This window comes from Entelurus aequoreus, linkage group LG02, assembly GCF_033978785.1.
Source record: "Entelurus aequoreus isolate RoL-2023_Sb linkage group LG02, RoL_Eaeq_v1.1, whole genome shotgun sequence".
NCBI lineage: Eukaryota > Metazoa > Chordata > Actinopteri > Syngnathiformes > Syngnathidae > Entelurus > Entelurus aequoreus.
The window spans coordinates 84,536,176-84,553,791 of record NC_084732.1 but is presented as its reverse complement, the minus strand read 5'-3'; the positions used below and the strand labels follow the sequence as shown (position 1 = coordinate 84,553,791).

At 34.7% G+C, this 17,616-nt stretch overlaps 2 protein-coding genes across 2 annotated transcripts in view; one reads left to right on the top strand and one right to left on the bottom strand.

Moving 5' to 3' along the window:
* Positions 1-6,711, top strand: part of cdh15 (cadherin 15, type 1, M-cadherin (myotubule)) — a 55,091-nt gene extending 48,380 nt beyond the window's left edge. Inside the window, exons 13-14 of the mRNA XM_062033623.1 lie at positions 771-971; positions 5,757-6,711. Of these exons, the coding sequence (XP_061889607.1) occupies positions 771-971; positions 5,757-5,957 (402 nt within the window). The 3' untranslated portion in view covers positions 5,958-6,711. The remainder of the gene's footprint in view (positions 1-770; positions 972-5,756) is intronic.
* Positions 6,712-15,317: 8,606 nt separating this feature from the next.
* The window catches only part of spg7 (SPG7 matrix AAA peptidase subunit, paraplegin), a 21,475-nt gene continuing 19,176 nt past the window's right edge, over positions 15,318-17,616 (bottom strand). The window contains exons 16-17 of the mRNA XM_062033592.1: positions 15,999-16,076; positions 15,318-15,915 (exon numbers count right to left, since the gene is read on the bottom strand). Of these exons, the coding sequence (XP_061889576.1) occupies positions 15,706-15,915; positions 15,999-16,076 (288 nt within the window). The 3' untranslated portion in view covers positions 15,318-15,705. The remainder of the gene's footprint in view (positions 15,916-15,998; positions 16,077-17,616) is intronic.

Genomic DNA, 17,616 nt, shown 5'->3' with positions numbered 1-17,616 from the left:
GTTTTTTCCTGACTTAATGTATATACACACACATATATTTACATATATTTAAATCGATTCAGAATTTTCAAAAATCGATTTAAAAAAAAAAAAAGAAAAATCAATTGAGAGGAGCCAGATGAGGTGGTTCGGGCATCTGGTCAGAATGCCCTCTGAGGTGCCTAAGGGGGATCTGAACGGTAGGGGACCACAGGGAAGACCCAGGACACGGTGGCGGTTTTATAACCTTTTGAAGTGTTTTTTTTATAATTGGTATACCGAATAATACATTGTGAGAATAGGTTTGAATACAGAATTGGGATGAATCCAGAAATGATTCCGAATAGAATCGTCAGCCCAAGGACCGGAATTGGATCATCATTAGGGAAGGTGCCCAAAGAGTCCCACCTCTCGTGCGTAGCATGCTTAGCAGTTCCTTTTCCTGCATTCCTCCAGTGATAACGCTACTTGAAAATGTTATTTATTTTCCACCATAATGGTGTGCAGTAGTATCTAGGAAGCGGCGTCGCACTGTGGACGGCCGACACGTTCGTTGCAGCATGCTGTCCAAAGGCGAGCCGGTGTTTTGGCGAGACATGCACCCATTCATGCATTCGTAGGCGAAATCAATATTATTGAAAAAGAAAGCATTAAAATATTGCAACTTTCTGAAAAAGCTGATGCGAATTCAGGCTTTTTAGGCGGGAACAATCACAAAAAAAAAAAATCGTAAATAATTAGTAGATTGCACGGATGCAAATCTGGACGATAACCAGTGGGTGTCCTTGCAGAACGCCTTCAACATGGACCTGCTGTGGAATCCCTTGGATGCAAACACGACGCCTATGCCCCCCGTGTCCTGCTACCCAGCATCTGGCCTTCCTCGGGGCAAACAGCCCGTCAGGAAAGATGCGCCACATGACCTGCCGTCACCCATCTACCCTCGGAGACCCCCGGCGGACCCCACTGACATCCAGGACTACATCAACGACGTAAGACGCTTCCGTGGATTAGCCGTTCTCAAACCTTTTTCACCAAGTGCCATCATAATGGCCAATATTCAAATACAGTCGTGTAGCAGGCCTAAGTAGTCATTAAAAACAAGGTAACATTACACACAAATTGAACAGTAACACTGTGCTTAAATATTGGAAATTAAAACACTGTACTTTCATCACCACTGGTGGTACACGGACCACAGTTTGAGAATCACTGCTGTGGAGGATTAATCCAACAATCCACTAAAACACACTTATAGCCTTAGTGCTACTTTTAGGGAATAATAGTTGAAATAAACAAGGATTTTATTTCTTATAAAACATTAAAAAATGCACGTTTACTACAAGAGCATTACTGTATTTTTTTTTTTATTAAAAAAGAAAACAAAAGACTATTTGATCAAATATGATCAATTGAGTGACAATGTATTATACAATTTAACATAAATACATTTCAATAAAAACATTATTTAATTGTTGGATAAACAACTTGTAACTGTAGATCATGGCTAGTAAACTACATTATGAAGAGGGCCGCAGTTTCAAAAGTCCAAGGGCTCAGGGGCCAAACTACAACATTTGGATTATTCTGCCCTCGCTACGCGTTTTCAGCGTATGCAGCTAGACAGATAGTTAACAGCGTGACGAAACAGAAGCTCCAGAAGTTTACTTGAGGATTGATGCTCCTTCTTTTGAATTATTTTCCTTCCTCAGTTTTATTTCTTAACACGTTTTCCTTTTATTTATGTTTGTAAGACTGAAAATATAAACATAACATTAACATTACAAAAGTATAACTAGGGATGATGCTCGAAACCGGTTTTCCCGGTTGTTCGATAAGAAAAGAACCGAGTCCTCGGACTCGAATCCCTTTTTGAGAACCGGTACCCGTTATCGAGACCACTATAGTAAAGAAAAAGAGTTGGTTCTTTATTCGAATCCCTGAGAACGAATCCCTTCCCACAGGAAATGCCCTGTGGGACGCAATGTTATGCCCATTTGATTGTAGACTCTTACTGACACCTTGTGGCGATAGGAAAATACTACGCGTCATTAGTTTGGGCACTTCCGGGTTGAGACAATTGAGAAGTAGACAAGTTGTGTTAGCTTTTACAAGCCTTGGAAAAGATAAGTCTGTAAGTAAACTGTTTAACTTGTTTATATAACTCATTATTAAGGTGGAAAGTGTTTCAATTTGATAGTAAGATGTGTATGGAAAAACGATTTTTGTGCAATGGATGTTTTGAGGACTTAAAATGGCTGCCAGTCGTGTATTCCCACCATCGAAATAGTTTCAACACAGCAGTAAAATCTATGTTATAATGAATTATTACTTAAAAAATATCACTTTAAAATGTTTTATGTGGAAAAAATATTGCATATATTGTGTGGTTGCCATATAAAAACATCAAAGTTTTATTTGACAAAAGAGCATAAAACAAACAAAATAATAGTTCAAACGTAAAATCGACAGACATATCTGAAGTTGATCTCGTAATTTAAGTGTTAAAAGTAAAAAAAAACTAATAAAAATGTATCACTTTATGAGTGGGGGACCTTTTGGATCCCAAATATATTTAGTAGGATTCTATTTAACTTTTCACTGTGATTACTCAAAAATATTAAAGACTTAAAATCAATGGTGTCCTGCATTATTGATCTTTTGAGGCTCTAATTACAAAATACCGCATATTTCAGTTTTACTATAAAAAACAAAGTTGTCTTTGACAGAAAACCTTTTTTTTTTTTTACTTTATATCAACCTCAAGTTGATATAGAGATTTACTGTAAGCGTTACATAAAAAATAATAATAATCATTTGACTTATTTTTAACAGTTTAATGACAGAGACCCTTTATAGTCCCCGGGAGCCCTAAATGTTAAAAAAAAAAAAAAAAATCCATATATTTTGTCAAGGTTTGAAAATGAAAAATATCAAAATGGCCCCCGCATGCTTACATTTTTCCGTGTACGGCCCTCAGTGGAAAAAGTTTGGACACCCCTGGTGTAGTTAGTATGTTCCAATAGCAGCAGAAGTGCACTTTTTGGAGAGCTGTATTATTTTCAGTTTTGTGCCCAAGGGACTGTTTTAATTTAACACTATATTATTATTTATACACCTATAGTGATCACAGAGACAGGTTATTTTTGTGTTACTGTATATATTAGTTTTTCTGAAAAATCCCACTTAATATACTTTGGGTAACAACAGTCAATTTTTTTATTTTTTTTTTAGTGGGGTAACAGTCAATATAACTAATAAAAATGTATCACTTTATGAGTGGGGGACCTTTTGAATCCCAAATATATTTAGTAGGATTTTATTTAACTTTTCACTGTGATTACTCAACAATATTAAAGACTTAAAATCAATGGTGTCCTGCATTATTGATCTTTTAAGGCTCTAATTACAAAATACCGCATATTTCAGTTTTACTATAAAAAACAAAGTTGTCTTTGACAGAAAACCTTTTTTTTTTTTTACATTATATCAACCTCAAGTTGATATAGAGATTTACTGTAAGCGTTAAATAAAAAATAATAATAATAATTTAACCTATTTTTAACAGTTTAATGACAGAGACCCTTTATAGTCCCCGGGAGCCCTAAATGTTAAAAAAAAAAAAAAATCCATATATTTTGTCAAGGTTGAAAATGAAAAATATCAAAATGGCCCCTGCATGCTTACATTTTTCCGTGTACGGCCCTCAGTGGAAAAAGTTTGGACACCCCTGGTGTAGTTAGTATGTTCCCATAGCAGCAGAAGTGCACTTTTTGGAGAGCTGTATTATTTTCAGTTTTGTGCCCAAGGGACTGATTTAATTTAACACTATATTATTATTTATACACCTATAGTGATCACAGAGACAGGTTATTTTTGTGTTACTGTATATATTAGTTTTTCTGAAAAATCCCACTTAATATACTTTGGGTAACAACAGTCAATATTTTTTTATTTTTTTTTAGGGGGGTAACAGTCAATATAACTAATAAAAATGTATCACTTTATGAGTGGGGGACCTTTTGAATCCCAAATATATTTAGTAGGATTTTATTTAACTTTTCACTGTGATTACTCAAAAATATTAAAGACTTAAAATCAATGGTGTCCTGCATTATTGATCTTTTAAGGCTCTAATTACAAAATACCGCATATTTCAGTTTTACTATAAAAAACAAAGTTGTCTTTGACAGAAAACCTTTTTTTTTTTTTTACTTTATATCAACCTCAAGTTGATATAGAGATTTACTGTAAGCGTTAAATAAAAAATAATAATAATCATTTGACTTATTTTTAACAGTTTAATGACAGAGACCCTTTATAGTCCCCGGGAGCCCTAAATGTTAAAAAAAAAAAAAAAATCCATATATTTTGTCAAGGTTTGAAAATGAAAAATATCAAAATGGCCCCCGCATGCTTACATTTTTCCGTGTACGGCCCTCAGTGGAAAAAGTTTGGACACCCCTGGTGTAGTTAGTATGTTCCAATAGCAGCAGAAGTGCACTTTTTGGAGAGCTGTATTATTTTCAGTTTTGTGCCCAAGGGACTGATTTAATTTAACACTATATTATTATTTATACACCTATAGTGATCACAGAGACAGGTTATTTTTGTGTTACTGTATATATTAGTTTTTCTGAAAAATCCCACTTAATATACTTTGGGTAACAACAGTCAATATTTTTTTTTTTTTAGGGGGGTAACAGCCAATATAACTAATAAAAATGTATCACTTTATGAGTGGGGGACCTTTTGAATCCCAAATATATTTAGTAGGATTTTATTTAACTTTTCACTGTGATTACTCAAAAATATTAAAGACTTAAAATCAATGGTGTCCTGCATTATTGATCTTTTAAGGCTCTAATTACAAAATACCGCATATTTCAGTTTTACTATAAAAAACAAAGTTGTCTTTGACAGAAAACCTTTTTTTTTTTTTTACTTTATATCAACCTCAAGTTGATATAGAGATTTACTGTAAGCGTTAAATAAAAAATAATAATAATCATTTGACTTATTTTTAACAGTTTAATGACAGAGACCCTTTATAGTCCCCGGGAGCCCTAAATGTTAAAAAAAATATAAAAAATCCATATATTTTGTCAAGGTTTGAAAATGAAAAATATCAAAATGGCCCCTGCATGCTTACATTTTTCCGTGTACGGCCCTCAGTGGAAAAAGTTTGGACACCCCTGGTGTAGTTAGTATGTTCCAATAGCAGCAGAAGTGCACTTTTTGGAGAGCTGTATTATTTTCAGTTTTGTGCCCAAGGGACTGATTTTATTTAACACTATAATATTATTTACACTATATATTATAGTGTAAATATTATGTTATATTGTATTATATTATTTTTTTTAATTTTTATTTTTAGGGGGGTAACAGTCAATATTTATTTATTTATTTATTTATTTATTTGTCTTATAAAATAAAAGTGAGCTTTTGCTAAACCAAAACTTGTGTTTTTTTTCCATATACAACAACCTATCTGGAATCGATAAGGAATCGGTTCGATAAGAGGATTCGATAATGGGCTCGAACTCGATAATTTCTTATCAAACATCATCCCTAAGTATAACCTCCATTTTGTATTTTACATAAATAATGTCCATTGTATATTTTAACACTACACTATTCACACTAAAACCTATTTTGTACAACAAAATAGGTTTAGGTTTTCCCTCTCTTCTTTGAGCGTACATGAAGAAATACAAGTGAAACAAACACAATTTGGTTCTGAGACGCCATGTTCTGTTCCCTTGTGTGCCTGGCAGGGCCTGGAGGCGGCGGACAAGGATCCCAACGTTCCTCCCTACGACACGGCCCTCATCTACGACTACGAGGGCGAGGGCTCGCTGGCCGGCAGCCTGAGCTCGGTGGCGTCCGGCAGCTCGGACGGCGAGCAGGACTACGACTACCTCAACGACTGGGGGCCGCGCTTCCAGAAGCTGGCCAACATGTACGAGCCTCGTTAGCCTGGCAGCTGGGGATGTTTGCAGGAGAACCCTGAGGGTCCACCACTAAGTGCCTCAGTGTGTCCAGGTCTGGGACGTCTAAGTGAAACTGAAAGTAGAACTTTAACGAGGTGCTCAGGAAGTAAGTGGGAAGGAGCTGCGAGGCAAACGGAATGTGTGGATTGTATTTTTGTATTGATTGTTATTATTTTATACCATGTTGTTGTTGTTGTTGTTGGTTTGAGCCTGAATCCTCCATTCCACCTTTACTACACTTTGGACAAGAAACACCAGAGGTGGGTAAAGTCGCCCTCAGTCATTAGCATTATATTATTTACACTGACCATACGTCCTCTTTTCACCGGACATGACCTCTTTTGCGGAGTTTCTTAAATGCCTCATTTTGAGATAGTGTTGCGTGTATTTTCAATGTACGTTCAGGGTTAAGAAGGGGTTAAAAACAAAACAAATGGTGCGTGCAGCAGCATTGGTGAGGGAGGGGCAGAGACAGAGAGAGAGCGAGAGAGTTATGATAAACGCGCATGCGTCGCCAGGCTCTGCTTTTTATCCATAGATTTATCAGATTTAATTATTTATTATCTATAGCAGGGGTGTCAAAAGTGTGCCATTTGCGGCCCACGGCTAATGTTTTGAAGGCCCACGGCACATTCTAAAAATACTATTAAAATAAACAAAAACATAACAAAAGTGAAATAAAAAAGCTTGAAGGAGAAATGTAATTTAGAAAAAGTTACAATGTTGACTAATATACAGAGCCCCTAAAGGGACATGGGGGGGAAAAAATGTATAATTTTTTTTTTTTTAGACATGTATCTCGTGTGCACAAGATAGTTTCTCGTGCGCACGAGAAACTTTTCATGATTTTTTTTTTTTTTTTTTTTTTTAATTATAATTTTTTTTTTTTTTTCAGACATGTATCTCGTGCGCAAAATTATTTTTTTATTATTTTTTAAAAATAATTTTATAAAAGGTTTCTCATGCGCATGAGAAAGTTTCTCGTGCGCACGAGATAGTTTCTCGTGCGCACGAGAAACTTTTTATGAAATTTTTTATTTACTTTTTTTTTAATTATAATTTTTTTTTTTTTTTTTTCACACATTTATCTCGTGCGCAGAATTTTTATTTTTTATTTTTTTTTAAATAATTTTATAAAAGGTTTCTCATGCGTACGAGAAAGTTTTTATGAATTTTTTTATTTATTTTTTTTTTAATTATAATTTTTTTTTTTTTTTTTTTTAGACATGTATCTCGTGCGCAAAATTATTTTTTTATTTTTTTTAAAAAATAATTTTATAAAAGGTTTCTCATGCGCATGAGAAAGTTTCTTGTGCGCACGAGATAGTTTCTCGTGCGCACGAGAAACTTTTTATGAAATTTATTTTTATTTTTTTTTTTATTATAATTTTTTTTTTTTTTTTTTTTATACATGTATCTCGTGCGCAACATTAGTATTATTTTTTTTTTTTTTAATAATTTTATAAAAGGTTTCTCATGCGCATGAGAAAGTTTCTTGTGCGCACGAGATAGTTTCTCGTGCGCACGAGAAACTTTTTATGAAATTATTTTTAAAAAAAGAAAAAAATTTAATTTAAAAAAAAAAAAAATTGTAGACATGTATCTCGTGCGCAGAAAAAATTTTTTTAATTTTTTTAAAAATAATTTTATAAAAGGTTTCTCGTGCGCATGAGAAAGTTTCTTGTGCGCACGAGATACAAAATAAATAAAATAAAATAAATAAATTTAAAAATATATATATTTCCCCCATGTCCCTTTAGGGGCTCCGTACTAATAAAACAAAACTGTTTTTTTTTCTTTCAAACTGTCATTGCTCAAAACATAATATTGAACCAAAATCAATGTTATTATGAATTATTGACCTATCCAAGGTTCCGATTACTTCACATCAAATATTCCACTAAGAAAAATATTTTCGGTGGAAGATTTTGCATATTTTGTGTGTTTGCCATAAAAAAAACATATAGCTTTGTTTGACAAAAAAGGGCGGAAAACAAACAAACAAAAAAACAACGTAAAAAAACCTAAAACATTTTGAAATGAGGGATAGATGTGAAGTTGATGTAGACTCCAGAGATTTAAGTGTTAAATATAAAATGTATGTATGCCCTGGCACACCATTATCATCATTTCATGACCCAAGCAAAACACTTTTTACACTTTTATACTGAAATAAATACACCTACAACTTATTAAATAAAAACATAGAAAAAAGTACCAGCAGCGGTAAAGTTTAGATCCATGAAGGAAAGAAGAAAGTGAATGAATGTTTATAACTGAATACATTTACATATGTATACAAATGTGTTTTCTTTTTTTTATTATTTTTTTTAATGAATTAAGTAACGTTTATGACAACCTTTTTCCAAAACACAATATAGAATGTGAGATAAAACAGGATAATGCAAACGTTTATCATTTGTTTTCAAAACGCTTACAAAAAAGTGGGATCCCAAACATTTACTGTGGGACCCCATTTTTATGACTTGATGGGGTCCCTGGGACCCCATTTTGAAAATTCCTAGCGCCAACACGGCTGTCAACAAAGGAGAAAAAATGCTTTATTTAAATAAATATATTATTTATGAAGCAATTTCGAGTATCAATGGCAAATTTTCACTTAGTCCCGGCCTTGGCGTGCTGCCCGCCTTGGCATGCATATACTGTATGTGTCCTCTTTTTGGGGATTTCAGAAAATGGTCAGCCTAAATATTAGCATGCTAGCTTTTTGCTTCATTTGGCAGCTTTACACTTTAGTGTCAAATATTTTGTTACTTAACTTTAAAAAAGTATACCTGTTAGCATGCAAGCTTTTTGTTCCGGCTAATTCTGTAGGTTTACACCTCAGGCATATTTTGCTACTTGATGCATATATATATATATATATATATATATATATATATATATATATATATATATATATATATATATATATATATATATATATATATATATATATATATATATATATATATATATATATATATATATATATATATATATATATAAATATATATATATATATATATATATATATATATATATATATATATGTATGTGTGTGTATATATATATATATATATATATATATATATATACATATATATATATATATATATATACATATATATATATATATATACATATATATATATATATATATATATATATATATATATATATATAAATATATATATATATATATATATATATATATATATATATATATATATAAATATATATATATATATATATATATATATATATGTATGTGTGTGTATATATATATATATATATATATATATATATATATATATATACATATATATATATATATATATACATATATATATATATATATATATATATATATATATATATATATATATATATATATATATATATATATATGTGGGTGTAAAAAAGTCAAAGTGGTGTGTCTTCTTCATTGTAAAAGTAAAACTAATGTTGCATTAAAACTACTCTGACAAGTACAATGTATCCAAAAAGTTAGTTGAATAAATGTAATGGAGTAAACGTAGCGCGTTCATACCCACCTCTGAGAAATATCACCCCAGATAACAAAATAAAAATGTTTTTTAGTGGGATAAAGGAGGTCCATGCCAAGATGTTTCTCAAATATTGTTTTTGTTTTTTTAAATGTTATCCATCAGAAAACAGGTTTGCTCTTAATTTTGCATTTCAGATTATTTCCTACTGCTCAACACTATTTAAATTAAACTGAATTTAAATATGAATCGTGTGCCTTTTTTAGATTTCTCCCATTGAAACACACACACACAACATGTACATATATACATATATATATACATACATATATATATACATACATATACATATATATACTGTATACATACATACATATATATACATACATATATATATACATACATATATATATACATATATATATATATATATATATATATATATATATATATATATATATATATACACATATATATATATATATATATAAATGCTTGTCCCCTACTTAGAACTGCATAGTTAATGAGGAAATGACTGCCACCTACTGGACACAGCAGTTCTGCACAGCAGGGGTCTTTCAACTTTTTCAGACAAAGGGCCCCAAATTGAAGTAGAGATGGAGCAGGGGCCCCCTACTGAAACATATATCTTACATAAAGTGAAATACATAATCATTAAATCAATAATCAAATCATAAAATAAGAAAAATCAATCATGTATTAATTGATTAGTACATTATACATAAAAAAACAATTAAAGACACATTAATGTATTCAACTCCAATTATAATTAATTCCTGACACTTTTAAGTGTTTAATTATTCATTTAATTTTGTCCCAATTGACCCTCCGCAGAAGACATGAAGTGCTACGTCTCTGTGTTGATCGTTGTTGGTCAGGAACCCAGAATGCAGAGAAGGCAGGCAAAAACAGTTGATGACAAAAACAGAGATGGTGGCATAAGGACTGACATAAGGACTGACAAAAAAGGGGCAAATAGGAAATGGAAAAAAAATAAAAGCGCTGTACAGGAAGTAAAACAATATACGAAAAAACTATAATCATGAATAAAAATAAGTATAATTCACTTATTAGCAGTTTACTGTATCTACAGTGCAAACAGCAGAAAGTCATCAGTGCAATCAGCCAAACACAATGCATGCTGGGAAGCCCACACACGCGCACACACCCCAACCCGCTACTTCCTGCTGGTGGCGCCGCATACACAGGAAAGGAGTGCGCGTGGGCTTCCCAGCATGCATTGTGTTTGTGTTGATTGCACTGCGGTTGGAGGTTAATGACCTTCTGTTCCTTTGTACTGTGGGGAATGTCATAATAACAATAATAATAACAATAATAATAATAATAGTAATAATAATGTATTGTTAGTAGCAAAGACAAACACACTTCCTAAAAAACTGTGAAAAACAAGTTTTAAAAAAACAACTCTGATATTGTTGTTGCCATAAAGGAATATTAACAACAATGCAATAACCTTCAAAATAAAACTCAGGGTTATGTTTGTGGGTTTTTTCCCCCCCACAGTCTAAAAGTGAAGAAGAAAGTGACGCACACTCAAATTAAACTAAATTGGGACCCGAAGCATAACTGTACATTGTTTAATTTTTATTTATTTATGTGAAACAGTTGGTATACTTTATTTTTCAAAATTAAATGTAAAATCAAATGTATTGCATATTTTGTACTGAAACAAATAATCATCAGGTCAGTGTATGTTTTGGTCATTGAAATGTATTTTCATGTAACAGTAATTAAAAACAGAGAAAGGACAGGTTTGTTTGAATTTTATTTTGAAATACAAAAAGTACGTTTTAAAAAAACAAAAAAAACAAAAAAAAACGCTCTTCTTTATGATGTCGAAGGGCATTAACTAGCACTAAAATGGGTTGATTTTAATTTTATATTCCAGATTTACACAAATTACTAAACAAGAAACGAAAAAACGGATGTTTTTCTTATTCTGACACCGGAACCGGAAGTTGAGATTTAAAGACAGAACCGCGGATTATATATAATAAAAGTGTTGAGTCGTGATTTCGCCTCCACTTTCGTGTGCTGTGAGTGGAGATATTTGTGTAAATGTCAGTCCTTGTTGTGCCATGTATAAAATCATTTCTATGTAGGGTTCCAAAGACGTTTTAGTCAAGAGTCACGGTCAAACGGAGACCTTTAATTATCCCCATATCTACTTCCGGTTTGGTCTGTTTTTTTCCGTTTCAAGTTAGGAGGATCACCATTTTTTTTTGTTATATAAAATATAAAGCAAAATTAATGTAGTTTTTACTCTTCGACCCCAAAAAAAGAACACTTCGTTTTTTAATTACATTTTTTTATATTTAAAATGAAGTAATAATTTCATGTCAAGTCATCATTAAATGGCCCTGATATGTCAAAAAAAAGGCATTAATAAATCATTGAATTGAATTGAATTATATTTATATAGCGCTTTTTCTCTAGTGACTCAAAGCGCTTTACATAGTGAAACCCAATATCTAAGTTACATTTAAACCAGTGTGAGTGGCACTGGGAGCAGGTGGGTAAAGTGTCTTGCCCAAGGACACAACGGCAATATATATATATATATATATATATATATATATATATATATATATATATATATATATATATATATATATATATATATATATATATATATATATATATATATATATATATATATATATATATATATATATATATATATCATGTTCTTTTCGTATACGGTAGTTCAGTCGGGATATGCTAAATTAGATTTACAGCCCCGAAATATTGTTATTGTTTCCATTTCGATGCCCCGCCCTCTATCGTTTGACCAATTAGAAAGTCTGTGAGTGTGTCACTAGTGGTTAGAGTGTCCGCCCTGAGAGGTTGTGAGTTCAAACCCCGGCCGAGTCATACCAAAGACTATAAAAATGGGACCCATTACCTCCTTGCTTGGCACTCAGCATCAAGGGTTGGAATTGGGGGTTGAATCACAAAAAAAGATTCCCGGGCGCAGCCACCGCTGCTGCTCACTGCTCCCCTCACCTCCCAGGGGGTGATCAAGGGTGATGGGTCGAATGCAGAGAATAATTTTGCCACACCTAGTGTGTGTGTGACAATCATTGGTACTTTAACTTTAACATCCAGGTTGTATCTTTGTCTGGCTCCTACCACTGGTAAAGTTACTAAACATGTCAGACTTTAGTAAATCCAAAAGGCGTCGTTACGATTCTCAAATTATTCATGACAAAGCCAGGAACAATTTGTATTCGTATCAGGGATGCATTTGAAAGATGGAGACTATTGATTATTTCATCTCACGCCAAACTTGCTAATTTCCTCCTTGATAGGTAAGTCAGGCGTTTACATTTTCTTATTACTTGTAATAAATGGAAATGGACATTTGGTATGTAAACTATATTGTCCAATATAGTCTATGATCTTGTCTAACAAAGCAAGTATGTTTGTGCAATGGTCAATGACACATATAGGCTAACGGGGAAAATGTATTTTTGAGAAATAAAACCTATGTGGATATGGGTAATGTCAGTGCCTATTTTGTTCTCAATATGCTGACAGGCTTAGGAAATGGTAACTGATGTGTAGTTGTTGTATCTTGTATCATTGTCACTTTTCTGAGTGCTGGTATGACACTAAACTGATCGCCAAGTGCCGAAGTGAGAAGATTGCCGTCAAGCCCAACCCGGGTACCGCAACATGGTACCGTTAAGATTTCACGTGAACCGGTGCCCGGTAGGACCGATGGGATTCGGTGGGTGCAGAAAAGTACCAGATTCAGTACCCATTCCAAGTACCGTATTTTCCGGACTATAAGGCGCACTTAAAATCCCTTTTTTTTCTCTCTCAAAACTCGACAGTGCGTCTTATAACCCGGTGCACCTAATGTATGGAATAATTATGGTTTTGCCTACCAACCTCGAAGCAATTTTATTTGGTACATGGTGTAATGATAAGTGTGACCAGTAGATGGCAGTCAAACATAAGAGATATGTGTAGACTGCAATATGACCCAAGTAAACAACACTAATAACATATTATGTTACATTGAAAATATAGAACATTACACACGGCGCTCAAAAATCTATGAAGCAGCACCGCTTGATGGATTGTCGGCGCATTAAACATACGGGTATTATTATGGTGTGTGTATAAGGTAAGACATATTATCTGGCGTTTTGTTTCGCAATATTATGCAAAATAAACTTTTCTTACCTTTTGGTACCTGCTGATCTGTATTTGGGATCTGCATAAATCCTGAAAAATTGCACAGATCCGCCTTTGTAGTCCGGAAAAATAAATAAATAAATATTGACTTGTTACCCCCCTAAAAAAATTTAAAAAAAAAAATAAATATTGGCTGTTGTTACCCAAAGTATATTAAGTGGGATTTTTCAGAAAAACAAATATATACAGTAACACAAAAACAACCTGCCTCTGTTATCACTGTAGGTGTATAAATAATAATATAGTGTTAAATAAAATCAGTCCCTTGGGCAAAAAACTGAAAATAATACAGCTCTCCAAAAAGTGCACTTCTGCTGCTATTGGAACACACTAACTACACACACTATGACACTAAGAACGCCACAGTCATCAATCAACAATTCTGCAGTCCTGGTTGACATAAGAGGTAACCTTATTTTAGCCTAAAGGCTACAAGTGAGCAGATATGGAAATTAACCGGCAACAGTTAACGTTAGTTACTCACCGGCACTATCACTGGAACTGGGGCTGCAGGTTTGAAGCAGAGGAAGAGGGGCGTGCTTCGTCATCTCTGTCGCTGCTTCTCCACGTGTCGAAGACACGACACGGTTCTCGAACGTTCAGGTTATGTGCGGCCTGAACATGTTTGTTGTACCGCTCCCCTCACATGAGCGTGAAGCCTGGCAATAATTGCATATTGCCGTTTCCTCGTCGTATTTTTTTTTGTAAAATTAAGCCATGCCTTGAGGCGTTTTTTCCAGTCCATTATTTTTGCTGCTTTCTGTATCTACCGCCTAATGACTGAGCTACGTCATTTCCTGTGATGTCCCACAGGGCATTTCCTGTTCACAGGGATTCGAATAAAGAACCAACTCTTTTTCTTTACTATAGTGGCCTTGATAACGGGAACTGGTTCTCAAAAAGGGATTCAAGTCCATGGAATCGGTTCTTTTCTTATCGAACAACCGGGAGAACCGGTTTCGAACATCGTCCCTGCTTATATCTGTCAGTAAACTCGCCATGACAGCACTAAAACATACCGGTGTAGTGAGTTTACATTATTCACCCAAGGAACTTTAGTTATTAGAGAGTTCCGGTCGGACGGTTTTTCACGGGACACATTTCCGTTGTTGTCTTGTTGTTGTTTCCGGATGAGGAGATGCTGCTCCGTTATTGATTGAAGTAAAGTCTGAATGTCATTAAAACAGTTAGCTCCATCTTTTGACACTTCTTCCACTCCCGTCCTTGCACGCTACACCGCTACAACAAAGATGACGGGGAGAAGACGCTGCCGAAGGTGAGCCACGTAAATAAGACCGCCCACAAAAAGGCGCATCCTGAAGCGACTGTCAGAAAGCGGCTTGAAGATGATCTGTAAAACATCATCTATGCAACATTTTGGCCAAAGAACCACCATTACATGTTATGTAGACCACAAGGAAGTGTTTTCCTTTTAGAAAAAAATATTAATATTATGACTCCTTTAATGCGCCCTATAATCCGGTGCGCCTTATATATGAAAAAAGATGGAAAACAGACCATTCATCGGCAGTGCGCCTTATAATCCGGTGCACCCTATGGTCCGGAAAATACGGTACATGAACCTAACTCACTGCAGAAATGGACTTTATTGCCAAACTACACTTAGCAGATATTATCAATGCATGATTAATATGCAGTAAAAGTGCAAGAGTTCTCCAAAAAAAGGAGAACAATTCCCACAAAAAGCATTCAAAAACCTAACATGAGTTCTGAATGCTTTCTTGAAAAAAACAAACCATCATTCCATAAACAGCTTTTTTTCTCCATCAGCCACACGTTCCATAATCAAACATTTAAAGTCCTCCTGCGGACAATGTGAAGCATTTTGCTTGACCAGACAAGAACGCTGTATTTCCACAGACTGCTACAAACCTAAAACTCCACGCGCTCGAGTGCACGTTATTAAAAGGAAGCCTTCCATTAAAACAAAAAAAAAAGGAGTACCAGATCATGCTTCAGACCAGGTTTGGGTTCACGTCTTCGTCGTCGCTGCGTCGGCGTGAAGGCGGCCGAGGCTCGTCTTCTCCCGTGTCCTGCTTGTCGCGCTCCGCCTCCACCCAGCTCTGCGGCACGATCATCTTCTTGGGCCCGTGAGGAGGAGGCCCCAGCAGCGCCTCGATGTCGTCGTAGTTCACCACCTCGCGCTCCAGCAGAGCGTTGGCCAACTGCGGGAGGGAGGAAAGCGTCCGCCTCGGTCATGCCGACACGTTCGGAGAAGAATGTGGGAGGACAGAAAGGGACAACTTACTACTGTGAGCTTGTCTCTGTTGTCCAATAGCAGCTTCTCGGTGTGACGGTAAGCACGGGCGATCAACATCTTCGCCTCCTAAAAGTACAAAGCAGGGATAGTCCGAGTAAGGTTATAGGTGGCCGATACCGATTACCCATGTGTGAGATCGGCCGATACCGATGTCAGTATCGATCACATGTATTAACTGTACATTATTCGATGCAATGGTGAGTGCTATTGACAAATTCAGCACAATAAAGAATAGAATAATAATAGTAGAATAGAATAGAATAGAAAGTACTTTATTGATCCCTGGGGGAAATTCAGCACCACAGTTTGCTCAAAATAGACAATAATAATAATAAATAATATAATATATATAATATATTATATATATATAATATTTTAATAATATAAATATATTGTACATATATTCTACATTTAAGTGCAGTCAAGTCAATATTTAAACTACTTCCTTATTCTCTGTTGTTACATACAACTGTTTGATCAAGACAAAGTCAATAGTACTCAATTCATAAACAAAAACTACTATCGACTACTCTTTTAAATCCTGTGGTTTTCCTCCTGCGTCCAGGAAATGATGAGTTTGTAAACATGAACCAAAAAATAACAATAATTTTGAGAAAATAAAAAAGTGCTCTAAAACTTGCTGGTAGACGGCTGCGTTGACCCTGGATCTCAGGAAACAGAGTGGACCGACACCAGCAGATGACATGGCACCCCAAACCATCACTGATGGTGAAAACGAAAGCAAATTTTGCATTTCCTTTGGAAATCGAGGTCCCAGAGTTTGGAGGAAGACAGGAGAGGCACAGGATCCACGTTGCCTGAAGTCTAGTGTAAAGTTTCCACCATCAGTGATGGTTTGGGGTGCCATGTCATCTGCTGGTGTCGGTCCACTCTGTTTCCTGAGATCCAGGGTCAACGCAGCCGTCTACCAGCAAGTTTTAGAGCACTTCATGCTTCCTGCTGCTGACCTGCTCTATGGAGATGGAGATTTCAAGTTCCAACAGGACTTGGCGCCTGCACACAGCGCAAAATCTACCCGTGCCTGGTTTACGGACCATGGTATTTCTGTTCTAAATTGGCCCGCCAACTCCCCTGACCTTAGCCCCATAGAAAATCTGTGGGGTATTGTGAAAAGGAAGATGCAGAATGCCAGACCCAAAAACGCAGAAGAGTTGAAGGCCACTATCAGAGCAACCTGGGCTCTCATAACACCTGAGCAGTGCCAGAAACTCATCGACTCCATGCCACGCCGCATTAACGCAGTAATTGAGGCAAAAGGAGCTCCAACCAAGTATTGAGTATTGTACATGCTCATATTTTTCATTTTCATACTTTTCAGTTGGCCAACATTTCTAAAAATCCCTTTTTTGTATTAGCCTTAAGTAATATTCTAATTTTGTGACACACGGAATTTTGGATTTTCATTTGTTGCCACTTCAAATCATCAAAATTAAATGAAATAAACATTTGAATGCATCAGTCTGTGTGCAATGAATAAATATAATGTACAAGTTACACCTTTTGAATGCAATTACTGAAATAAATCAAGTTTTTCAAAATATTCTAATTTACTGGCTTTTACCTGTATATATGTATGTGTGGGAAA